The sequence below is a fragment of the Tetrao urogallus genome, assembly GCF_951394365.1.
Source record: "Tetrao urogallus genome assembly, chromosome: 1".
Lineage (NCBI taxonomy): Eukaryota > Metazoa > Chordata > Aves > Galliformes > Phasianidae > Tetrao > Tetrao urogallus.
Genome location: NC_136813.1, coordinates 124,587,568 through 124,614,714, shown reverse-complemented (window position 1 = coordinate 124,614,714; position 27,147 = coordinate 124,587,568). Strand labels below are relative to the sequence as shown.

Sequence of the window (27,147 nt, the reverse complement as noted above, 5' to 3'; positions counted from 1 at the left end):
CAATCTCACTGCATCACTTTGCCTTCAGAATAAATAGTGCAATATCCTTTTATTTATACATACTCTGTGACTTAAAATGGGAGAAATGACAAAGAAAATCTGCATGATAAAAGGCTTCTAAACTTGCAGCATTCCCCAAGACTGTTACAAAGCACTCGATGCAAGCTTTTTTCTTGTCTGCATCCGACCTGCTTTCAAACCACGTTGCAGCAGTTGTGTGCAACTGAATCCAGACTGCATCATCAGTGCTGTGTCACCACCACGTCGTTGGGCGCTACAACCAGGGAAACAAAACTAAAGAGAAATCAACCTTGACTGGGGGCAAATTCAGCCTGGAACACCTTACTGCCACTCTGCCTTCAACTTCTCTTTGGAGCAGAAAACAGCCCTTCTTTACATTCATTGCCTTTGTGGTTGTACAGTTTTTCTAGGAGGAAAAAAAACATTTAGGAATGGCTCTTTGAATCAAACTCTTAGGCTCATTCTGTACCTCTTGCAATTGTGGAGCAGTACCATGTTTGGTGCAGGTGCCAAGATGCAGGCTCCTGGATTTTTAGAAGGAAATGCATGCTTTCAAAGTCCCTAAGGTTTTTCCTGAGACTGTTCTGCCTTTTGTTTGATTCTTTGTCTGCCAGTGCACTCAAAGGCTATTACTTTTTCTTTTTTTCTGTCTTTCTAACAGTATCAAGGACAAAAATAGCGGTGAACTAATTCCCCCAGTAATGAAGGAAACCGTGTCCTACCTAAAAAGAAATGGTGAGTTATGTGTCAAAAAGGGATGTGTTTTTTAAACAAAGGCAGCCGTATGTAATCCTCAGTGCCTGATTCAGCAAAGTTTATAGCTGCAATCTCAAAATGAAGGATATATTCAAATCCTGAAAATCTGGGTGGCAATTGAACATTGCCTTGAGAGCTCTGATTGGTAGAGAATAGCATATTATCAGATTATTGTCTCACTACAAAAAATTTTAAAAAAATAAATAAAAAAAAAGATTTTGGAATAGCAAGTGAGAGAGGATGTCTTGTAACAGACATCACCAACCCATATCATATTGTGGTTTTTAAATAAAATTCACAGTAAAAATCAATGAAAACTTCTGTATTTATAGAACTCATTGAAGGAAATGCATTTTGTAGGAGTAAGCCTGAAGTCTTCCCTTCACAAAAGACTCTTACTGGCATTTACAGACCCTTTGACTGCAAGTCATATCTATGGTTGCAATATATAGGGATAGTTTACAGTAACCTTTATTTAAAATGAGAACATTTAAAATTTATGTTCACAGATCACCTTCACGTACAAGGAAAAGAGGGATGCGCCTTGAACTGCTGTCTATACAGTGGTATCCCTCATGCACCCAACCAACACAATGGAGGAAGGAAGCATCAGATGCTATCTGTAGGGCAAGCATGCTGTGTTTCCAACTTGGGAATGGAGGAGCAGCAGGGAGGAAGGGATAAGGCTGCAGTTCTGACATTTCTTTTTTCTATATAATATGATTACACATTCTGATCCCTGATTTTGAGGGTGGTGAGAGTATTATTTCCATAACTCCTCCTGCTTCAAGGTGTTAGAGTTTCATGAATGTTAATGAATGTTAATGAAATCTTACAGTACCAACTCCAAATATTAGCTGCATTTACGTTGCACGTGCAAGAAAAGAAACAGCATAACACAGCTATGTGACTGGTGCAACACCACTAAATGCTAAAGCTGGAACTGATTTCTATGATCTCTGAAAGTACAGTGTGAATTTTTAATAGATGTGTCAGTAGGGCAAGTGAAGAAAACCAGAATGTTTGGTTCAGGTATTTTTTGTGGGAATGCAGGTGGCGTTGTTGGTTGTTTTGTTTGTTTTTTATTGAATGCCACTAGTCTTTAACATGCTATTAATTTTGGTTAATGTTTGAACAAATTTTAAGGACTAACAAGATTTTTCTTAAGACAAAAACCAGGCTCATGGCTCTGTATTTCTGCTATATATAGCAGTTTCATCTGAGGTTTTCCTTGTTTAAAGAAATTATTGACAGCACACAAATAGAGAATACAAATGTTGAGTAAGTTATTGTCTTCCATAGAGAGGTTTACCCGAAACCTACATCCCACAATATTCCCCATCCTTAACTGCATTCTTGAGCTCCTAATCTGAACAAGGTACATTTTCCTTTCAGATGTGTTTAAACGTGTTCAAATGTGTTCAGTGTTGATTTCTGTCTGTTTTAACTGTTGTCACTAGAGTTTGATTTGAGTTTATTTGAACCTTAAGAGAGAAATATCAAACATTTTTTAAACTTGCACTGAATAGTCTTCACATTTGTGAAAAGAGAGAGGAAGGAATGTGAAGAAAAACATTACTTTTCAGCTGTGTTGCAGATTCCCTTGAGCAATCCTGTCTTCATTTGTATTGGTGCAAGATCAGGCTGGTTTAAATGAGGACAGACTACACAGCATCTTTCCCTCATTGCTGGACTATGCTCCTCCATATTTTAGTTTCTCCTGTAGTAAATAAGAACATTTTATTGTATGTTTTATTTTTGTTTGCTTTTCATACCTTGCATGAAACTTAATGGTATGTATAGGAGATTAAGAGGGAGATCCATTTCAGTGGATACCTGCTTTCAGTTCACATCAGCAGAGCACAGCTTTTGTAGGCTTCCTTGTGTACAGAACAGCCAGCTGCTAGCTTACTGAAATTGGTGATTTATCTTCAAAATACCTGTACCAACCAAAGGCCAAGAATTGGAGTGGTGCCATTTGTGCTATTCAGGGTATCTACTGATCTGCAGTATGTGAAGAGCCCCCAGAAAAACTTTACTGAAGGCTTCTAGGTCCTAATTCAGCATTACAGTAAATAAAACTCATAAAGCTCATAAAACTATTCTGATATTCTGGATGTGCTGCTTCAGGCACCTTAAAGATGAAAAGTTTTCAGATGCAGCTTGTTTCAAATACATTGTTGTTAGATGGGTGGAATGTAAATAGTTCACTACTAAGAATGTTGAAGGCAAGTGACTGGCAGCTTAAGACAATCCCTGTAATTATAATTGTAAATGGATAATTAGAGCACGTGTAGTGGATCAGAGCATGCCTCATCTGCAGATGAAAACCAGGTTTTTTAATGTTTTAGATTGTTATGAAACAATCATACTTACATACATTTAGCTTATCTTAATAGGCAAATACCTCTTACTCAGTAATCCATGGGAGTCAGGAGAGCTGAAACAAGGATGAACATGCACAGATATCACTACTTCTCATAGCTGTTATTACTCAGAGACTGAGTGAAAGGTGAAAGTTTAATCATTAAAAATGTCAATTGATTTAAACTTCTGACTGTATAGGGACAGGATACTTTGCTTATCTTACCCTTCCTTCCACCTGTTTAAAGATTTTAAAGGAGTTGTATTTTGCTGGTGACAAAAGTTTCATTAGTAACTTGTTGTTATGACTGAACACAAAAGGTCCATTTCTTGTTGTTTTTGATGTTTTTCTCGCTGTTTTGTCTTGTAGCAACTACAGCAGTATCAGACACCTCCATCCCACCATTTGTTGGGTACAGCTTAGTTTTCTGAAGCCACCATTCCTGCTGCACAGGAATTTAAAACAAAAACAAAACAAAAACATATAATTAAAAAAGAAAAACCACCAAAGTTTCAGCTCATGGTTGTGATTAAAGAGAAGATTTGGCTCAAACTTATCACTGCAGAATGTCTCTGAGATGAAAGCTTGTTATTCTGAAAGCAGTAATCATCCTTGGGTTTTCTCCAAACATCCTCTTTTTTTGGCTAAAACTTCATTCAGTGCAATATCAACACAGTTTGTGAAGGATAGTCTCTGAGGATATGTGATGGTATTTCTGAACAAAAGTCCTTGTCCTGCTTTGTGCATCCGTGCAAGTTGGTAACACAGCGATGCTGAGCACTGATCAGCCTCACGCTCGCTAGCCAGCCTGTCTGACTTTTCCCCATCTTTCTGTCCTTCTGTGTCCCCAGGAAGGAAGGCCATCAGATCTGCCATCTTCCAGCTAAGCATGGGTTTGTTCTGAGCTGACATATTCCCTATCACAAGGAGATGTCCTCTAACCAGATTTCTCAGTTAGGAGACGGCTTGTCAGGTAGAGCATTTGCTGACATTTTCAGCCGGCTGATTCTTGAAAGCCAAGTACCTGCCATGCCGAGGCTGTTAGCAGTAGGTGATAGACATGCATTTTTTTGCACTTGTTTATAAGTGTGCAGGTATCTGTAGTACTTGCTGTCTGCTCTGATTTTAACTCTTTATCTAAATCTGGAGTATCTCAGTTCTGCCATCAGCCTCAGCGTGTGTTGGTTCTGGTGCTGACAGCTCTGCAGGATGACTGGCAGCATTCTTTGCACTCCAGACGCAGCTGTGAGTGCAGCGAAAACTTCAGCTCATCTTCCAGAAGTGGCAGAAATTCACTGTCATTATCTTTTCCATTTGATTTTTGGCATAGTTTCCATCCTCATAGAATTATCAGCGGATAGGTTTTGGTTTTGTAGCTGAGAACTTGCTTTATCAAATAGTGTTATTGTGCTCTTTGCATCTGTTGTAGTTTCCATGGAAATAAATAGGATGCATTACTTCAGAGTGACCTACGAAAAAAGTCATCAAATACTGCAAAATCTTAACAGACAAATTCCTTTGCAGCTCTGATCATCTTCTGGACCAAAACAGAGAAGTTTTCTTCATTTCAAAAGTGAGCTGATGATTTAGTCAGGCCTTAATGGCAAGATCGGTTTAAAACAGCTCATCTAAGAGCAGATTTTCCTAGTAACCAGCAAACCAGAGGACTTTCTTCCCTGCTCAACCTCTGAACAACTTGTTCATCTGTCTAGTTCAGGCTTGGCTTGTGCTTACACTAAATAAGATTTTTGTGTACTACCTTATCTCTACTGTGCCTTGAGAAATTACCTTGCTTAATTAAATATTCACTCTCTTGTCAGAACAGTTCATAAGTGTTCATAACCTGGTGTCATTCCTTTGGTGGTAATGATCTTGATGCTTTTTGCACGGACCTTTTTCTCGGACAAACCCAATTTATGCCACAGGGCAGTCATTTTTTCTCTGGTTAATATGTCTCCACATGTCCTCAGCAACCTACCTAGCGCTGAAGTGAGTTGCTGATGGAAGCTGACTCTTCTAACAGACTGTTTTTGTAAGCAGGAATGTAAGTAATGCCATGCTATGGAGGCTGCACCTTTACATGCCCATGATGCTTGGGGGTATGACAGTGGCGGCAGCCACAGGTGCTGCCTGCAGCATCCCAGCAGGACAGAGGGGACTCACAGCCATGTGCACTGAGAGCTGTAGGACTCAGATGTGTGCTTTTCCTTTATGCTTAGTTAGGTGTCTCACCAATTCCTTTCATGCCTTTTGCTTACATGTCTTTATGTTCAAGAACAGTTGTTAACATGCTCTTTATTTAAGTGTGTCGTGAGAAATTAAAGGCTTGGTGGTGTGTGGGTTGGTCTGGGGCCTTGTTTAGACCAGTGTTAATACAATTCAGTACATTCCCTTAGTTCTTAAACTGAGCCACAGTTTGAAGGGACTAACTGATACTCAGTAAATTGAAGATGCGTGGCAAAATCCATATTCTGTGAGCAAGCACCCCAACATCTGGAAGTCACAGAACAGTTTTTAAGGGAATTTTTATGTGATTCGTTATAAAGGTGGGTATGACCTGTACTGTTCTGATTCTTATGAAGGTGTTAAATAGATTACAAAGGACAGAAATATTCCTAAACCCTGTCTGAAGTAGTAACACACTGTCATTTTTACTGGTTTAATAATGATTACCAGTTTGAAATGTAAAGGTAGGATTATTATTTCCAATGCATTTAGAGATGCAAACTCTGTCCTTGTTTGTATTTTAAGCAGTTTAAAGCCAAAGCTAACTACTAAAATTTGCAAAATTTGATAACATTTATATTCTCAAGAGTAGGCAAATAAGGAAACAGCTACAGAAAATTACTTAGAAATTGAAGAGACCATTTGAGATCAGCAGCAGCTCAGAAGTGATGGAACAGACCAATAAAGTCACGGTGAAGGAACTGCTCTGCAAAATCACAGAAAGAAAATAGATAACTGTCCCCTAAAGGAAAATTATGTCACAGTAGTCCCCATTACTGAGTCTTTCTCTCTTACCTCATCTCTTTTGTCGACTGCTAGTGCTTTGTAGGACAAACTTTCTGTTTCATGTTCTCTGATAGTAGCACAGGAGAGTTCTGAGTGATGACAAAGAACTCCTAAATGCAATGATAATAACTGTGCCATAGGAGTTTAATAATAAAGCAGTAAATATCCTATGGTATGATTATGGTGGCAACTAAAGCTGTCCTTTATCTGTTTGACAGCAAAAGCAGTGGTAAACAGCAGTTAATCTTTCCTGCTTATCTTCTTCATGAAACACAACAAATCTTGCTGATGGACAAAGTTTTGGTTCAGTTTTTTTGATGTGAATGAATGCATCCTGATGGTGAGTCAGAATGGGTAGAGATGGATGGTTATAAATTCTGAATGCGTTTGGATTGCTGCAGCTTACTGAGTTTACCTCCTGGCTTCCACTTCTTGTAATCAATCAAATATCTTCTAAAAATGCAACACTGGGAAAGCTTGACATTGGTCACACAAACATTTCTGAGTTCTTAGTTCTTTCTGTTTTGATGAGAAAGTCTTTACCCAGGGATAATGGAGATTATATAAATCTTAAGACCGGTTCATGTGTCATCAAATAAAAATGGACCGTGTAATAAGCCCAGTTTGTGTTTTCAATGCTCAAACATTGTAAATAAATTCTGTTTGGAGGTGCCAAGTGTAAACTGAGATTATTCATTCATAAATCCAAAGGCTAGGCTATGCTGTTCAGAACTGCAAGGACGCAAACACACTTTGGGTTCTTGGAAGGATACATTGTTCTAAATCCTTGCTGCAGCAGCTTTGCCATAGGACTGGAACTGTACTTTCTCTTTCCCTCTATCCTTGAATTTCTGTACCATCTTGCAGAGCAAATCATTTACAAACTGCAGACATTATGATCACTTGCTCCATATTTGTTGCACAGTGTATAGGGACACTGTGTAAGCCCCTCCTAAAACTTGTAATGTATTCTTACTTTAAAAAATATATAGCCCAAATTTATATTAAATATAAAAATTCTTAATTCCTACCACCAGACAATTAAGAGATTATGGTCCATGTGGACAGTTAAAATACGGTATATATTAGTCAGTCTGCATGGTAGAAATAAACAAGTTCTGATTTTTAAAAGGGATTCTTATTAGAATTGGGTGATCTGGAAGAAGAAGCCTGAATCAGTTGTGTAAGTGAGGATGAAAACTAATTCCAAATCAGGATGGATGCTTCCTGAAACTTGGCAGGACCAACAATTGAAAGAAACATTTCCAAACTCAGTTTTGGATAGAAACAATTCAGATGCTCATTCATTGCTGTTTCTCATGTGAAAGCAGACGAATTAACAAAGAATTTTGATGCCAGTTGATTGAAGGAAAAAGAATGCAATTTTCACGTCTCCCTTTCTTTGACAAGTTTTCAGCAACGTGTCAGCATGTGCTGTTTTAATTTATCTGTTTTGATTTTCTGTGTTTTTCCTTTGGAACAACTGATCGGGGAGGCAGAAAGGGGTTAAGTATTTTTAGCAACAGTTTATTAATTCAGAGTATGACACAATTGTGTCACTGCACTGTAAAATTTTGTCTACTATGGTAAAACCCATCTTATTTCAGTGTGGAATGAAGTGCCTGTCTGTTTTCATTTATGATTACTGACATTTAAATAATTACTCAGTTAAGTTCTCAATCTCAGAATCACTTTTCATTGAATACAGATGGTTTCTTCTTCAGTCATATTACTATGTTTTTTTCTCTAGCATTTAATATTTAAAATAAAATTTTACTCACTTTAGTCCAGAGTACTTAGGGCAGGATAGCAACATTCTACTGGTCTTTATATCTGTCTGTCCATCTATCCGTCCATCTATTTATCTGTTTTTATGCACAAGGGGCATGGAGCAGTTTGTGTTATCTCAATAGCAGTTCTGCGGCACTGATGGAATATTTGAGTGATGTGCAGCTGCATGTTTATCATAACTGCTGTTAATGCCAGTCATCAGCTAGCAGTGGTCTGGCAAGCACTGTTAGTCTGATTGTTAGTCTGATTTTTGTATTCTCTATGGAATTGGTTACCCATGCCTTTCATGGCAAAATAGTTCAACTTGTACACACACACACACACACACACACACACACAAAATTCAACTGAAATAAAGAGATAGCTGATATGAATTTGTAAATAGAATTTGATTGAAGAATACTACTAACATAATACTGAGTCATCTAAGTCAAAACACATTCTTGAAAGAATAGAAAAGTGTGAGTTAAAGTGAAATGACCAGGATTGTCTTCAGTCAATTTGTTTCCTTTAACGCTGGTGGCTCTGACATGAACTGTTTCTGCAAAAAAGAAGACAAAGTAATTAATTTCACTTTGGTGGGAGCACCTAGTGCTAAACAGTGCTTAATTATGGTAGTACTACGGGCTGATTTTTCCCCATTATTGGCTGAACAGGGGGAGCCAGAGCCAGGCTTGGCAAATGTATGTCCTGGTTGTGTGTCAGGCTGAGTACTTACCCTTCACAGTTGAATCACTGGTAAGAGGCTTCAGGTCCCTTTTCCCTTTCCCATCCCTTATTAGGAGACTCCTGTTGGGGGATTTGGGTTAGATGATGTGGGAAATGCTTTGCAGTACTGCCATTCAAATGCCAGGCCTTTCTGAAGTGCAGAAAGCACTGAGAGCAAATAACAGGCTTGTGGACTTCTTAAAAAAGAATCCCACTCAGTTCATGTGTATGGAGAAGAATGTAAGGAGAAGAAACACCTGCATTTGTATTTGGTTATTACCACCTGTAGGTAAAACAAATTATGGTATATTGATCCAGTTCCAGCTGTTCTGGAAATTTAATTCTGAAAGTACCACAAATTTCACCTGTATCCTACACTTCTGCAAATGAGGAAATAGTTGTTTTCTCCTCCCAAGGACTTCCAAACAACATATCCAGCAAGAGCATAGTGCCATTACAGTAACACTGATGGGATGCAGAACCAGACGAGGAGAGCTGCTGTCTGCACTGGAGATTCATGTCTTTAATTAGACTCTTGAAAGCGCAGCCAATAAAGGAATACACATGTTAAAAATGGATATTTATTACACCTTAGTTTATATAGTGAGACTAACATCAGATTAAAGCATTAACTGTTAAACCACTTCCAGCAAACCAAATTTTAAGCATTTTTCCATATATCCATATTTGTCCATCTTCTGAAAGACATGCTTCTACAGAAAACCTGCAGTCCACTTACAGCCAACATAAAATTCTACAAATTCTAAGAAAATTATTGCATTTGTTGTTTGCTGAGGGCAATGTCTTGACAAGCTAGCTTTTCAGAGCTGCCTCTTCCAAAGCCATGCCTTTAGACAGGTTGCACTATAAATCTAATGGAACAGTTTTACTACAGTGATATCATTTGCAGTAACTTTATTCAATTGAACATGATCTGGTTGAGAGTTAAACAATCATTCAAATAGATCATAATCACCATCCATTAGGTTCCTTTAGTAAGCAGACACATGGCCTTCCTCGTGTAGTACGAGATTTCATACACCTTCCAGATTTGAAGACATTAGTTAAAGTTTTAGTATTTAAACTGTAGTTTAAGAAGTGGGAACATACATGTTCAGAAAAAAGTTAGGGTGCCATAGTAAGTAATGATAAGCTTCTAATTCTAGTGAATGGGACACTTTTAAGTAGACCTAGAGTTTCTTTGCAAAAGTCTCTGAAACACGATTACTTCAGTACTACATTATCAATTCTAGTATACTGATCTGAAATCATATGAATAATGCTAAACACCATTCTATCAGGAGAAGGTTGATTAAGGAATTTTGCATTTATTAGTTTTTCATGTATAAAATATACTTTTGTATGCAACTTATGTGAATTTACAAGAATGACAGTATCTGGCTATAGGACTAGGGGAAATGGCCTCAAGTTGTGCCAAGGAAGATTCAGGTTGGATGTTAGGAAATACTTCTTCTCTGAAAGAGTGGTCAGGCTCTGGAATGAGTTGCCAGGGAGGTGGTGGAGTCACTGATCCTGGAGGAGTTCAAGAAACGTTTAGATGTTGCACTAAAGGACATGGTTTAGTGTGAAATATTGGTGATATGTGGATGGTTCGACTGGATGATCTTAGAGATCTTTTCCAACCTTGGTGATTCTATGATTCTATCCTAGTATAATAGTGCATGTTAGTGCATGACTCCAGATTTTCCTTAAACACCATAACAACTCTTGATTCTGTAAATAGATGTGCACATACTTCAGTTGAGATACACAAGCATAACTTTCAGTCTGACTACTTAGCAGCTGAAAGATTAGAATGAAAAAATATCAGTCAATCATCTGCTCTTCCACATTCATGTAAAGAAAACAAACGACAGCCTCTTCAAGTCAGTGGGTGGTCTGTCACCCTTCTCAAAAAGACTGATATTTTTGCTGTGTTTTGTCAGAAAGCCTAATATTTTAGGTGACTGCGCTTCCAGTGGGAATCTCAGTTTGCAACTACATGTGAGCCAAATTGTATTTCCTACTAAGCGGAAGGAATAATACAAACCAGAGAGGGAGACAGAGAAGGAAATGATGATTTTACCAAACTCAAAAGCAAGAAGCACTGCGTCTCAAAAAAGTAAAACATCCCAATACTGTTTTGCATTATAAATCAAATAACTTACTTTGAAAGCTGTTATCCAATTTCAATCCTTGATTGTATGCAGCTTGTTGACATTTTTCCTCTGTAGCTGAAATTTCATTTGTATTTCAGAGATGCCTAGCAAGATTAGAATTAGGTATTTCAAAATACCATGGGCAGGCAGAGTCTTAAGTCCCATTGGTTTCCAGAGGGAGGTGGAAGAAGCAGTGGTCTGCTCAAAAGTACCTCGAAGGCGGGGAGAACAATATCCCTCCAGTAGTAAGGACTCCTCAATCCAAAGATGCTGTAAAGCATCCCCTAGCTTACATCTTGTCTCACGCACTGACAGTAGTAGGAGCTCAGGAAATTTTTGCAAATACTCTCTTTAGCTTGCTAAAGGCTTTAAGGTGTTTAAATTAGAACAGCAGAACAGCAGGTGTGGCTGTTTGCAGATAAACCAAGTGAGGGTGAGGCACTGTTGAAAAGTACTTTTAAAGAAAAGAATATCATTGACATGACACTTGTAAAACACTTATGTAAAGGCCGTAGTACTTCTATGAGTGGCATTAAAGAAAATGCTTTAGGCACTGCTACAATGTTTTGTACAATGACTGTACCAAGCAGGTTTGTTCCCAAACCTTCTTCCTCTGCTCTGTTTTCAATTGAATCTGTGAAGCAAAACAAGAATGTGACATCTGTTACTAATGGGACATTAACTGTATTTTTCAGGACTACAAGTAGAGGGCCTCTTCAGAAGGTCAGCCAGCATCCAGACTATCAAAGATGTTCAGAAGCTCTACAACCAGGGTAAGCTGCCATTATAAAAATTGCCACAGGTTAATAACAGTGTGAGGGCTTTATTGATCTAGTCTCAAGCAATGAAGCAGAGATGTTAGGTATTTTTTTAATAATTAGTTAATCATAAAGTCATTTATAATCTAAAATACAATAAGAACACTAGTACAGGAGCTCAAAAGATAGCTTAAAGCTTACTGAATAGTGAGTCATTAACTGATGTCAGAGTTTTCAAAAACTGTAGCAACTGAAGACTGTTGAGGTTTGAGTAAAAAATGGTCTGGTTTCTCAGACACTCATATTACCTTTGTGCAGTTTGAGTCACTGCAGTTAGTTAAAAATGCCAAGTATAGTGCCTTCATGTCATTTTGCCCCTGGTATTCTTCCGTGGCTATGGCAAAGGAGTACAATTTTACATAATAATTTATGAAATGTAATGAAGTCATTTTGAAAGTCAGTGACTTCTCCATGAAGTAATTTTATGGTATGCGTTTAAGGAGAGGATCACTTACAGCAAGATTAATAAAGCCTTGAAAAATATGAAGAGAAAGTTGTAGGAGTTACCAGCTTCTGGAAAGCCAGTGAGTTATCTAATCGTGGTGTGAAACAGTTTTTGTACAGTAGTTCAGAGAATAAGTAAAACATCTGATTGAACACACTTCTTTTTTTCTTCCTTTTAGGCAAGCCTGTAAATTTTGATGACTATCATGATATCCATGTTCCTGCTGTTATCCTAAAGACCTTCCTTAGGGAACTTCCTCAGCCATTGCTAACTTTCGAGTGTTATGATCCTATTGTTGGAATTACCAGTGAGTATTAATCCAGTTTTAGGAAAATTCATACAGCTAATTAAACTGAACCTTGCTAATTCACTGCTGCTTGCTAACCATGGCTCAGTTGGGGGTATGTAACTGTATTAGTGCCTTCACTGCAGCTATTAATGGATAGTGACATAATCTGTACTATTACAAGGTGGGATTCCACCCAGAAGAGGTGAATAAAGTACCTTGTCAAGGAATTTGAAACATGGGAGTCAGAATCTCTGCTGTTTTGCTGAGTATCATGAAGGCTCAGAAAACTGACATGTAGCTCCATACTGGATTTACAATGCATCTAGCACCTTCACTATTCTTTTCTGGGGTTTGGCTTAACCTTCAGTACAAAAGTACAAACACATATTTTTAGAGAATGTTTTTGTAGATGTTACAGACTCTATTATAATTACAGTAAATAAGTTGTTATCTTCTCTATCATTCTTCTTGTATTCCCTGTATTTACACTGCCTGATACCAATTTTTAATCTCAGTGTTTTTTTGCTCTGTGCATTCGGAGGAATGTAAGAAGAAATAGTCCTGTGACTAGAAGAGCTAATAAAGCCTGGATTCCCATGGATTTCCATCTCAAACATGAGCTTTCTTTTGTCTTCTCTAATGCCCAGAGAGAACTGATACCACAGTGCAGCATTTTTTCATGGTCGGAGCATCTTTATGACCTGCCCTCTCTACTCAGTTACCTAATTCCACAAAATGCATGGGCATATAAAAGACATTGACCTGCCCCTCTCTCAAATCTGATCTAATTGTCCCAACAGTTTAAATGTTGGCAGCTACCAGCAGATGGATGACAGCACAATATCAGAAGTCTATCCTCTATAGAAAAGCAACTTGAAAAATCAGTCCTTTGGACACTGTTCTCCTCTGTTTTTTTTTCAATCAATTTTCCCTGCTGGCAGTATGGGGAGAATAACAATCTGCTTTTGCACACACACCAAAAAAGTTCCAGTTTTGAAATTACTTTTCTTACAGCTTTCATCGGGCAGAGCTGTGAACCCTGCAGTAAATTGGAAAGATGTTTTTTTCCAAAGCACAAGTTGCTCAAACAAGAAATGTCCAAAATTTTTATGAATATTTTGGCCATTTTGGATGCTACTTTGTCACATAGGACTTACAAATGAAACAAACAAACAAACAAAACCAAAACATATGCAGTGATTAGAAGTTTGGTAACTATCTGCAAGAATTAAAAGATGACCTAATGCCTTCTGTAGTTGGGACCCCCAACCTCTTTTATCAAATATAGCTGAAATTACCCTGAAGGCTAAGGAGTTATGGTAGGCAAAATCAGATGCATTCACACCTATGAAGTAAAATTCATCTATCTACAGAGTAACTATCTCAGCATGTTAAAAAAAAAAAAAAAGTCTCTTCACAGGTTGGTTGTAGAAATTGAGGGAATAAGGATAGTCATTCAGAACAGTGTAAAGAATAGATGAAGAAAGGGTTGGGGGAGTGGTAATTTTTATTGAGTTAATCTTCTGTCTTTCTGTATAGTAAGTTACTTTTTGCAAGAGCTAATTAAAAAAAGGAAAACATCTGAAAGAACCTGAAAGCAATGCATTACCCTAATGCTGAGGGTTTTTGCACAGGAAAGCATCTATGAAGCTTTCAATCCATGCTATTTTTATCAGTGTTTTAAATGTTGGCAAAGTTTGTTTTTGAAAGATGCAGTTGAAGAGAATTTCTCCTTGGGCTTTTTTGTTACTCAGTGTGATGTCCACTATTGTTTCTTGATACTATGGTGACATCCTACTTTTTAAAGATGCTAAGCCTGAGAGCCATTCTGGGCTGCAGCAAAGTTATATTCTCTGTGAATACACTGCAGAAGGGAGCTCTGAAGAGGTGTGAATGCAGACAGCTGTCTTGGAATGATTTGAAAATTCTCATTCTGGCTTCTGGAAAGCACTGTGTGATTTATCTATTATATCTCTTAACCCACAAACCCAGAAATACACTATCACTGCTTTACAATACTTTGGAATTATAGTGAAGCTTTTCTCCTTAGTCTCACTTGAAACATTCTTACAAGAGTTATTGACAAGAGCTGGGAAATAAATTAGCCGAGTGACTGACCAAAAAAAAAAAAAGGGAATTGAAACTTTAAGCTTGTAGTTTTCAAAGAACTTCTTACAGGGCTGTGAATGCTGCTAACGAGTTCCTTTGCCCAGCATTGGTACACTTTCTGAATTATTTACCCTGCAGAAGGCTGACAAAAAAATTCTTGTGACTCACATTTTTTGTCTTACTGGAACTGATAGTTCTGCAGTAGTAAAAATATCAACGCAGCTCACCGGGGCATAGCTTCATGTATTTAAATCACAGCTTAAGGGAACTTCTAACATGCTGGAGTTTTGTGCCTGCAGACATGCTTATATGAATCTCTAGCTACGTCAGGGAAAGAGAGAAAAATGGAGCAAATGGAGAAAAAAACATTAGCACAAATGAGCTGGTTAGGTCAGATATGACTGTAATCATGAGTACTTTTTCCAGCTAGGTGTTAAACTTCCAGTACTGAATTTATTAAAATATTCCAGCAAAAATAATAGTAATAAAATCATTTGGAACAGTGTTCAAAATGTATTCCAGTGCTAGCATATTCTTAATCAGATTGTCTCACTGAGTCTGGGGTCTGGTTCCAGTTCTGCCCATCTGTAGAAATGTGTTAATGAATCTGATTTGGCTCATCTCTAGAAAATTCTTACTCACCCAAATGTCCATCTCGTAAATCTTTGTCCAAGAAAGAAGTTTCCAGCCGAATCACAGAAGTGTGTTTGGAGTTAGTAGAGTGCCAAAAAAGAGCTTTGCAGGACCGAGTCTCAGCTAGAATAAAATCAAGGTATAAAAAGTAGACATCTGGATACAATGCATGAAGAGATAATAGATTCAAAACAAGACCTTGGCTACTTCACTGAGTGGGGAAAATATTCTTAGCCATATATATGAAAATACTAAATACGATAGGCTTATCCAAAGAGGCAGCCCGACCTACTGTCATGGGGATAGACATTAATAAAGGTGATTTTTGTGGCCAGCTCTACAGACAGATAGCTGAAGTAATTCCAGGTGATATAAAAAAGGTGTCATTTCTTGGTAATATGTTGATGCTTCTGGGTTAATTTAAGACTGACTTTGATATTGCAGGTGTGGAGAGTTGTTTACGAGTAACCAGATGTAAACAAATCATTCAAGGACTTCCTGAACACAATTACATTGTTCTGAAATATCTGATATGCTTTCTCCATATGGTGAGTATATAGGAAAAAATTCCAAAAGTACAGCCAATCATTTCTTTACATCTAATAAAGCTTTGTGCTAAACAGGGGTCTCAGCCGTACAGTCACCATGAAATTCTTTACATGTAAGAAGTAGTACTGTGTGAATTTAATTGAAACTGTGCTTTCACTGGAATATTTAGAAGTCTGCTCTCCCCCGTTGCCCATTCACTAATGTATGTTTTAATGACTTTTTTTCCTATTTTGGAATGAAAAATATTAAAAGTAGTAGTTGAGTATCTTTTAGTGCTGCAGAAAAAGTATATGAGGTGAATTTTTCCCCAAAGTGTAAATTCTGGCACCTAAAACTTTAAGGATATATCTGTGTCACTTTAGAAAATTATTAAAAAATATTGGTGACCTTTAGAAAAGTAATCAGCAAAATATTTTATATTTTACTTTAAAAACAACTTTCTCCTGTTTAAAATAGCCTTTAATTCTGTAACAGTACATTCTCAAACAAAAATACTTAATCAAGCCCTTTTGCAGTATTTTTGTGTTCAGAATAAATGAATCATTTTTTAATTGTTATTCATATTCCAACAAGTTTGGGACTTTGGGAAACCTCAATTATAGTCATTCTGCAGCCGTCCTGTGGTTGCTAGTTTATGTGCAGGAAAAGACAGTAATAAGAGTGTAATTTTTCCTCCCTCCCACCTTATTCAATGTATTACCATTTTCAATTTGCATTTTTCAAGCCCAGGTGCCTAAAATTGAGAATTCTGGTTTAGATGATGTCTAAATAAAAGGATCTAGCCTTCAGAAGACTTAAGAGCCCATCAAAGTAATGACAGATATGGAATGACATTTATTTTCCTCCTCATTAATTGTTATTGGGTTACAACTATGTTTGCCATATTCTAGCCATTAGCGTATTTCAAAAAGAAGGATATTTAATACTTTTTTTTTGTACTGAAACATTACAGAAAGGCAAGATCAAAGGAAATACGCTGCTATGACCCTTGCACTGACAGCACTGGCAAGGTTGTTGTAATACTCACATGTTCATTTACTGCTCCTTAGCTGAACTCTAATGCTGTTAAGAAAATCCTCATGTCATTTGCTATTATTTTATCAACTGATTTGTCTCCTCAGTATTATGAATTGTGTAAGTGACTTTATTCCAGTAATAGATGGACCATCTCAATGCATTTCTTAAGAGCTGAGCACTTGAGATGTTAATGAGGTGTGCAAAAGTACAACATAGTGTTTTCTGTAATTGGGCAACAGAAGATAGCATTATTTTTGAGTGTTCCTTGTTATATAAGGCTACATGTCAAATTGATGTTAGTGCTCAGCTCTGCAATTTTTGCTGATCCATAGCTTTTCATCTTTAATGTCTTGGGGAATATTTGCATGTGGAAAGGTCAAGGGAATGTGAAGCAATCTCGAAACTAGAGATTTCTATTCACTGCAGATTAGTGCACTGCACAAGCTGACACAATTCAAATGTAGACTGCTCTACCACTAATCCTAGTTCTTACCTGCAAGCATCAACCTTCTTACATACATGAGCCAATTTAATTCTTCCTGAGCTCAACCTTGAGTAGTGCTAGAGATACTTGTGGTAATTTCATGAAGTGGAATGAATTGTAATCACTGGATGTAGGTTTTGAGCACCGTAAGTTTGATACAGGCTTGTGGAAGAAAGAAAAAAAACAGCAGTATTTTCTCTGCAGTCTCAGCCCCCCAGCTGAATGAAATGACTACTTCTACTCCAAGGGCACTACAGCAAGACAGTGCAACTTCTGCAGACGTAAAAGACTTGCGTTTCAAAAATACGTCCATGTTTCTTAACCTTAAACTGGCAGTTATTTTGCCAGTAATGAGCCCAGGATGCTGTGAAAGGTCTGTGCTGTCTCCACTTTGCAGTGCATGTAGCTGCTAGAGAGGGATCTGAAGCTCCAACGTGGACTGAGGTCTGCAGGCAAAATCAGACATCTAGGAGTGAGGGGCAGAACAGCTTATATATTCCCCATTCTTTACTATATCTTTCTGTCCCTTTATTCATGCCTGATGAAGAATAATGATGGCTGACTTGCCTCAAGCAGCTATTGCAAAACTCTGCCAAATTCAAAATGTCAATATGGAGCAAATAGAAAAAAATAAACAAGGTTTTGTGGCGTGTGAGCTACATTTCAGAGCTGAAAATGAAGCACCATAGTTAAAGCCAAGTACAAGCTGAGAGGGAAAAAAAAAATCTCTGAATTGCTTTGAATTAGTGTTTTATCGCAATCACTTGTCCAATTTAAAAGTGTAATTAGCACCAGTAAAGCTTGGGGGATGGGTCACGCTGGGAAAGATTAGATGACTGAGCGTGATGAAGCAGACACGAGCAGCTGGCATCTCTACGAGGCAAGCAGGGAGCGGGGATAGAAACTTGCATTTCCAGTAAGTTTTGGGGGATATTTAATATCTAGCAGTTTTCTTCTGAAAATGTTTTTTGGGGTTCTGTTGATGATTGTGAGTACAAAGTTCAAATCAAAGGTGATGATTTCCTTACAATTTTAAAATGTATAGCAATTGGATGTTTCCACCTTCTATCATTTCACTATTTAATTTCATTATGTAAAATAGTGGCAGACTAGTGTTACTCCTGCAGTGTTCATGAGGGTGCTGGAATGAATGTATGTGGAATTGAAATACTGATACAATTTTTGCTGCAGGAAGCTGACTCTTGCATGATGGACATGTATTTTTACATTTGTTGATGTGGCACTAAATCTTCAGTGTTTACTTCCAATTATTAGCATAGGAATTTGCAGATTTTATCTGAAGGCTAGGAAAAAGATTTCTAGATGACTTATTTTCAATATAATCTGTTGCTACTTAATGATTTTTCTATACATGTCCTAGTTAAAGAGAACAACGAGCTGGAACTGTGTAGGTCTTTCTTGTCACTTTTCTGTGATGTTCAGATGTCTTCAAAGACAAAATGTAGGTCCTTAGAGAATTGTCTTTTATTAGTTTCTGAAATTGATAGAGCAAGCGTATTCTTACTTGAAATGGTGACAGTAGTTTTGTGATGGAATCAAAGAAAGAGTCTAGGGGGTTAATCCAAATGTTAAATATGTCATTTGTACTTCTTAGAGCACATCTCTGGGCTATAAGCTACTTAGAAGACACCAAAAAGTGCTGATACTGGATGGTCTTGTGTGGGAAGAAAATACTAATTGCTCATGATAGTGCTGTCAGTGAAGTAGATTTGATTGTGATGTTTGAGAAAGAAATCTGGCATTGGAGTACTGGAGGAGTTGAAGTAGCTTGAAGCCAGATTCCCTCAGGGAGGGATAAAGCCATTACCATTGTTGTGAACGGGTGATGAGAAACTGGAAAGCAACTCTGCTGAAAGGGATCTGGGGATTCTGGTTGTCAGTGAGTTGAACATGAGTCAACAGCATGCCCTGGCAGCCAAAAAGGCCAACTATATCCTGTGGTGCATCAGGCACAGCACTACTAGCTGGTCAGGCTCTGCTCTGCTCTGCACTGTGTGCAGTTTTGGGCACAACAATACAAGAAGGGCTTCAAACTATTACAGGGTGTCCAAAGGAGGCCTACAAAGCTGGTGAAGTGTTTAGAGGACAGGATGTATGAGGACTGGCTGAGGCCCTTGTTTTCTTCAGCCTTGAGAAGAGGAGGCTGATGGGGGGCCTCATGGTGGCCTACAGCTTTCTCAGGAGAGGGGGAGTGGAGGGGCAGGCGCTGATCTTTTGGAATCATTAAATCATGGAATTGCTTAGGTTGGAAGGGACCTTAGAGATCTTCTAGTTCCAGCCACCATCATGGACAGGACCCCATCCAACCTGACCTTGAATACCACTGTGGATGGGGCATCTATAACTTCTCTGGGCAACCTGTTGCAGTGCCTCAACAGTCTCTGAGTAAATAATTTCTTCCTAGCATGTAATCTATTTTTCCCCTCTTTTAGTTTAAAGCCATTCCTGCTCATCCTATAATTATTGAACCATGTGAAAATTTGGTCTCTCTCCTGCTTATAAGCTCCCTTCAAATATTTGAGGATTGCAGTGAAAACTCCCTGGAGCCTTCTCCAAGCTGAACAAACCCAGCTCCCTCAATCTTTCTTCATAGGCGAGATGCTTCAGACCTTCTCTCTGTTGACAGTGACAGGACTTGAGGGAAAGGCATGGAGATGCAACAGGAGATGGTCAGTTTGGAAATTAAGAAGTTCACCAGGGAGTGATTGTTGATGGGACAGGCGCCTCAGGGCAGTGATCATGGCCTCAGTCTGGCCAGAGTTCAAGAAGCATTTGGATTGTGTTCTCAGTGTAGGGTTTGAATTTTGAGTGGTCCTACTTGCAGCTAGGAGCTGGAATTGATTATCCTTGTGAATCCTTTCCAACTCAGGATTTCTATCATTCTTTGAAAGGGCTTCCTTGCTTGCAGTTCTTGTTGAGCCAGCAAGATTATTGTGGAGAGAGAGTAGGTTTCAGTTGCAGGCTTTTTCTCTAATCTGCTGAGGAAAGGATTGCTCTGCAATTTGTAATAAAACAACATGCTATGTCTTCCTTGAATTGCTGAGTGTCAGGCTAATTGATGACTCACAGAAAAGACAGTGTAGCTCTGCCTCAGATATAATCACTGTTTCATTTTATGTTATGTATTTTCACTCTCAGGGGAGAGGCTGTGTCATGGGTATTTTTCTTGATTGTTTCAACATTGTCTGCCTCCTTGAAATGTTCATGAAGTTATATTGGACTGAAAGAGGTGGTTTCATCTTGGGATTAGAAATATTCTATGTGACAGCTGACTGAGAATTAACAAAAAAAAAAAAAACCCCACAAAACTAGTTCTGTCAGCAAGTTGCAGTGCTGTTGCTTTGGGCTGAAGAACTGGCATTTGAAGGAAACAGTAAATTTGAGCTGAATGTGTTTCAGCTAGCACTCCAAGACAGTGCCTGCACACAGCCAGCAGGATAGTGTGCCAGGAACACCCCTATAAACCAGGAAAAACACAACTGCAACAGGTGTAGCTCCTTTCACCTTTTTCTGTCCTCCAGTACTATACAGATAGCTTTTGTGCTATCAAAGGTACTTATCTTATCTATACCTAAAGTACCTCCCCGGGATATGCAGCAAATGTGTCTGTTTTCATGCTATAAAAAACACCAATGTGAGGGGCTGCAGCAGAGCTCTCATGTTATTTTTGAGACTTCCTGGTGAAAGAACTGCCAAAAATAATTTGTTCTAAGTCATAGAGACTGCTTGGCACAACATTACCCTCTATGGATGTAGTCAGGATGGGTCACTTGACCTTAAAGCCAAAGCATCAGTGCTTAACCTTATCACATTTAGCTTTATTCAAAGACCATTTTCATCAGGATTACACTTATGTCTGTGTGTGCTTGTTAACAGAATGATTATCATCATCCTAATTATTTTTCCTTATCAGTTACTTTGGTAGCAGTTTAGTGTTTGCTACACTGCTGTAGTACAATGAACTCTTCTTTAAGCTGATCTCATCTGAAGCATATTAAAGGAATGAAAATAGCTTGCTGGTTTGCTTTTTTTTTTTTTCTGTATAGTTAAATAGTGTGTTGAGAGTATTATGTGAAGGTCAGCAAGCTCTATGCAGTTCACACTCAAGAGAGAATGATGTGGGTTTTGCATAAGGTCATGGAGCAGGCATCGCTGTTTAATCTGATGACCCTTATTCTCACGTTGTGAACTCAATCCTCTGAAAAGGTGATTATGGCAACAGTATGCCCTTATTAAAACTCCCTTCCTTTATCCAGCCCTGCTTCATGACCTTAGAATCAATTGAATCCTTTAATATTTGTAGCACTGTTGTATCTCTAATGGCCTAGGTGGTTAAGGCAAAGATTGGAAGGAAAAATAATACCTTTCACTGCAACAAAAAAAAGTGGTTAGGAAGAAAATGCTAACCTTTTGGCACATATGTGTTTCTTCATGTCTCCCAAGGAAAAAAAAAGCATCCTGCATGCATGTCTGAAGGATTTTATATCCCTTCATGGCTGACCAAGCAGGCTTCTTGCTAGGTAGAACACCGAGGAGCCAGAGACAGAGGGAAAAGAAACCTGTGTTACTGAGTAGAGGGAAGTTTATATATCTGCTCACATGATTGTAGCATTCCTTAGATTTTTTTTTTCTCTTGTACCATCAGAGTTTCCATAATACTACTAAGCTGTCTTTTCAGGAGACCCTATGGGAAAGCCAGAAATGGAGAGATGCTGAGAAGCACGGATTCTTGGTTTCCTGTTCCACTTGAAATAGTAGTACACAGGAATATTTAATTGATACTTCCCCATTCTATTCCAGGTTGACAACTTCAGAGCAATCTGTACATCACAGTTTAGACAATATTACAGTTACAGACCATATTCTTATTGCCGATGAAAAACTGCAGCTATCAGTCTGGGAAGAAGTGGCTGAACTAATAATGTCATAGAATCATGGAGTAACTTAGACTTTAGAGGAGAGGACCCTAAAGATCATCTAGTTGCAACTCTCCTGCTATGGGCGACTTTGCCAGCCACTAGATCAGGCTGCCAGGACCCATCCAATCTGTCCTTGAATGCCTTCAGAGATGGGGCATCCACAGCCTGTCTGGGCAACCTGTTCAAGCACCTCACCACCACCACTCTGAATAAAAAATTTCTTCCTAACATCTAACCTAATTTTCCCCTCTTTTAGTTTTAAGTAATGCCCCTTTGTCCTACCACTATCAGATCCTGGAAAAACTTATTTCCCTTTCTTCTTGTAATTTCCCTTTAAGTACTGGAAGGCCACATGAAGGTCTCACTGGAATCTTCTCTTCTCCAACTTAAAAAAGCCCAATTCCCTCAGCCTTCCTTCATAGAAGAGGTGCTCCAGATTTTGTTCATCTTTCCTCTGTGTCTGCTCCAACCGCTCTGCATCTTTACTGGGAACAGCAGACTTGGATACAGTACTCCAGATGGGGCTGCACAAGAGCAGAGGGAGGGTGGCAATCACCTCTCTCTCCCTGTTGTTCACCCCTCTCTTTGATGCAGCCCAGGATACTGTTAGCTTTCTGGGCTGCAAGCACACACTGCTGGTTCTTGTCCAGCTTTTCATCCATCAGGACCCATCAAAAAAGACAGAGAGCTGTTGGAGAGGGTCCAGATGCGAGCCACGAAGATGATGAGGGACTGGAGCACCTCCCCCGCGAAGACAGGCTGAGGGAGCTGGGCTTGTTCAGCTTGGAGAAAAGAAGACTGCAGGGTGACCTCATTGCAGCCTTTCAGTACCTAAAGGGAGCCTACAAACAGGAGGGGAGTCAACTCTTTGAGAGGGTAGATAACAGCAGGACAAGGGGAAATGGTTTTAAGTTGAGGAAGGGAAGATTTGGGTTGGATGTCAGGGGGAAGTTCTTTACAGAGATTGGTGAGGTGCTGGAACAGGCTGCCCAGAGAGGCTGTGGATGCCCCGTCCCTGGAGGTGTTCAAGGCCAGGTTGGATGGAGCCCTGGGCAGCCTGGTCTAGTATTAAATGAGAAGTTTGGTGGCCCTGCCTGTGGCAGGGGGGTTGGAGATTCATGATCCTTGAGGTCCTGTCCAACCCTGGCCATTCTGTGATTCTGTGTGACACCCAAGCCTTCTCTGCAGGGCTGCTCGCTGGGAGTCCTTCTCTCAGTCTGTACCTATATCTGGGATTGCCTTGATCCAAGTGCAACACCTTGCAATTGGCCTTGTTAAATCTTAATAGATTCTTGTGCCTGCTTTTTGAACATGTCCAGCTCCCTTTGGATGATATCCCTCCCTTTCATTGTGTCATTGTGTCAACTGTACTACTCAGCTTGGTGTCATCAGCAAATTTGCAGAGGGTACCCTTGATCCCACTGTCTATCTCATTGATAAAGATGCTGAAGAGCACTTGTCCCAAGACAGATCCCTGGAGGACACCACTCATGACTGGCTTCTGCCTAGGTACAGAGCCATTGACAACAACCTTCTGGCTATGACCACTCAACCAATTCTTATCCACCTAATAATCAAGGAGGATGTCAGGAGGAATGTCAGGAAGAATAAAAGCACATTCAAATTGCTGACTGTTTGCAGTAACAGGGAGCTTATCACCCAGACCATAGATACCAACCACGCAGTGCAGGAGAGGCAAAACATGCACAAATGCCCTGCCAACTTTATACAGAAAATAAAATTATTTCTGCTGCCCACTTTAGAGTTCAAGTCTACAGATATGTTTAGGGCACATCACCTAGATAGAGAGCAGAGTTCAGTGCTGCATGTCTTCTCTACAATCCGTTTTCACCTCCATTGCATCAGGGAAACTAGGAAGATGTGGAGGTACTTAGAAGTGAAAGTCATGCATCATTGGAAAAAAAAAAAAATATTTCTAAATCCTTGCAAACAGTTTCAGAATTCTGGAGTTTTATTCTGTAAAGAACATAGCACAAGCAGATGGAGTAGCTGTTTCTGCCATCCTTCCCTGCCCTCTAGCAGAAATAACAACAATATTCCATATAGAAAACCCAACACAATTAATTTTCCTAGCAAAAGGAATCAGTGCAGGCTTTTTGCTTGACTTACTGACATCTTTTCTTGTACTTGAGGGATACAGACCCTGGTGGCCCCATTACCTCTCAGCTGCATGGTCAGTCCTCAGGCAGTTAGGAAGCCAGTGATGTACCTGTCGTTAGCATCTGTGTTCATCGTTGGCTCATTCTTGATATGGTAGGCTCTTTTGTCTCTCAGTCACAGGGTGTGTGCCTGCAATGTACTAGTTTATGTTTTTATTTTTCAGGTTTCACAGGAGAGCATATATAATAGAATGACAGCATCCAGCTTGGCCTGTGTCTTTGGCTTGAATTTGATCTGGCCATCTAAAGGAACAGCCTCTCTGAGTGCTCTGGTGCCTCTGAATCTCTTCACTGAACTACTAATAGATTTCTACATGAATATATTCAACTCCCGAACAGTGCCTGGTGAGATCTTACCTTAATGCTCCCAGAAAGGGAGGTGAAGTTTGTCTGCCTGAAGGGAAGGTCTGAGCATCTCAACTGCCAGAGCAGTTCCTGCAAAAGACATTTTCGGTTCTATACCTTTCCAAGTATCTTCAGATAGTGAGGGAAGTACTCTATTGCAGATATTCTCCTCTCATAAAAGAACCATGTACAGGTTAAATATGAGAAGTTAAAGTGAAACCCCTTATTCAACTTCAGCAGTTCTGATACATTAAAACAAACAAACAAACAAACAAACAAACAAACAAACAAAAACAGTTGTGACAGTAGGTGATGCTGTTATTTGTGTAAGGATCTGAACACCTCACTATATGGCATTATTTACTGGGATCACGCGGAACTTTGTTCTGGACCACTCCTGTCTGTACAGTTTTCTATTATTAATATTATTATTTGAATACAAGTTTGTTAGAGATTTCTGTAATAACTTAATAAAGATGGAATTGATTTTTAAGATACCAAAATTTCTAGAGCTACTTTTCCCTATATTTAAGTGTCTTGTTTTTCGCAGGAATACTCCCAATGTTTGGGCTGCTTGCTTCTGCTGTTTAAGTTAATGGAAATTTGTTCTTCACATTGATTTCTGTACAAAGCAATAACAACAGCAACTTGGGTAACATACCTAATGCCAATTGAATGCCTTTAAAGTCTGTTCTTAGTCTCAATGTGAATAATTAGCTAACAAAAAGGCAGTGTTTCCTTTCTAACAGTGCCATTAATATTGCTTGTATTTTATGAACTCTAAAACACTACTCTTTCATTATTGGTTAGTAGTGGATTGGTGTAATGAAGTTATCATCATATTTGCGTGCAAAGCAAAAGCAAATTAACCAATGGTATGAAAAAGGCAAACAGTATTTTCCCTAGGGTTCAGATCTTCCTACTTCTGTATAGAACTACAGAAATAGTGGGACTTCAATAAAACTAATCGTCTCTGGAGAACAATTTAGCCGTCCCCTTCTCTGCAAACACAAAGCCTGTCTTTATCCTGAAGGTTCTAGTTGCTAGCTGAGGGTTTGGCCATCCTCTCAACCATTATGAGTTGCCTCCCTGTGTAGCAGATGCAACAAGACCTTATTACACTGGGTGAAGATTATTTGTTCTTGTTAGAAATTTGGGGAAATAACCAAGCATCCAGAAGGCTGTGGCATGCTGGATCTGCCAGGCCTTCTTCTGTTCAGTGGGTGTCATCTATAGCATTAGACAATTATTAAAAACTGAAAAATGCACAGGCTTTAGAACAAGATGTGAGGGCTAAATTTCACATCGCATTTGTGTATTTTCCCATGTCCTCAGGTGCTCTCAAAGGCAATTTTTTGGGGTTTTGAATATCTGTGAGTAATAACCACGCATGACTCTACTTAAATCTAAAATACTGCGCCATGCAAGAATAATTAACATGTATTCATGCTTGTTGCATTTCAGCCAGAGAATATTGCAAAGGACAGAACTACCTTGAGTTTTGTATCACAACTAATCTCTCTTTTATACCTGAGTTATCAGTGACAGCATCATAGCTTGTATTATGGAAAAGAGACACAGTTCTGCTTGGTGCTGTACAATGGCTTGGCAGCACAGCTCTGTGAACAAGCAGTGTGTTCTTACCGAGGAGGAATTTGGCCTTGAACCAGTGACTGAGGCCCAGAATCAACAAAACTTCAGCATTTTGCCACTCTCTGGCCTTGGTAAAAATACATATGCGCAACACATTGTTTTGCTGTTTGTAAAAGGAGGTAAAACTTGGCATTAGAAAAGTGCTTTGGGATGAAATGCTGATAAACGCCATAAAATGGTTATTTCCCATGTTCTCTTTCAAAATTCCAGCAATATCAAATGTCATTTTGAATGTAGCAGTCTTCATGTTATGCTGCATTACATGAATGTATGTACTGGATAGTTTTAACACACCCTGTGGTATGAAATCCTGAGGTCCTGGAAGCCAGCTTTGCTTGGTGGGAAAGATGGGTGCACCTCATAATTCTCCAATTTACCCTAGGTAGGGAAAGAGCAGAGACTGTGAGCAGTAAACATCCCTTCAGAAAATGTGCCTGCCTGCAGACATGCTAAGTGATAGCACCAGAGTCACCTCCTGGGTATTGGCCCCACACATGCCAAACTGTCAGTCTTTCTTTGGGCAGCTTGTAAACCACCATTTCCTAGCGATTTGTGGTTCCTCTCATTTACCAAACAAATAGCAAAGCCACGATTTCTCATTTTAAAGTTCCTTCTTTCTTTAAAGAACGGATAACATCTGTTATCCCTTGGTGTAGGTAACTTGATGCTGCTCAGGAAAAATAGAGGCCATAGCCCTGGTGGAACAAAGTAGAGCCAGGGGACTGGGTGCCCCTGCTTCACATCACCTTCTTGCCTCCCTGGCAGGCAGCAGTGAGAAGCAACGAGTAGGGCAGTGGCTTCCACCCTGCCAGCTTGTCCATCCAGAGGAGGAACTTTTCCAAATCAAGTACCAAACCCTCCCAATGGGGCCCC

The 27,147-nt window shown here is 39.1% G+C and overlaps 1 protein-coding gene across 1 annotated transcript in view; it reads left to right on the top strand.

Moving 5' to 3' along the window:
• LOC306953191 (rho GTPase-activating protein 8-like) overlaps nt 1–24,638 on the top strand; it is a gene marked incomplete at both ends in the record, with an annotated part of 55,625 nt that extends 30,987 nt beyond the window's left edge. Inside the window, 5 exons of the mRNA XM_079544056.1 lie at nt 683–756; nt 11,508–11,585; nt 12,254–12,382; nt 15,551–15,654; nt 24,441–24,638. Of these exons, the coding sequence (XP_079400182.1) occupies nt 683–756; nt 11,508–11,585; nt 12,254–12,382; nt 15,551–15,654; nt 24,441–24,638 (583 nt within the window). The remainder of the gene's footprint in view (nt 1–682; nt 757–11,507; nt 11,586–12,253; nt 12,383–15,550; nt 15,655–24,440) is intronic.
• Nucleotides 24,639–27,147: the final 2,509 nt, after the last annotated feature.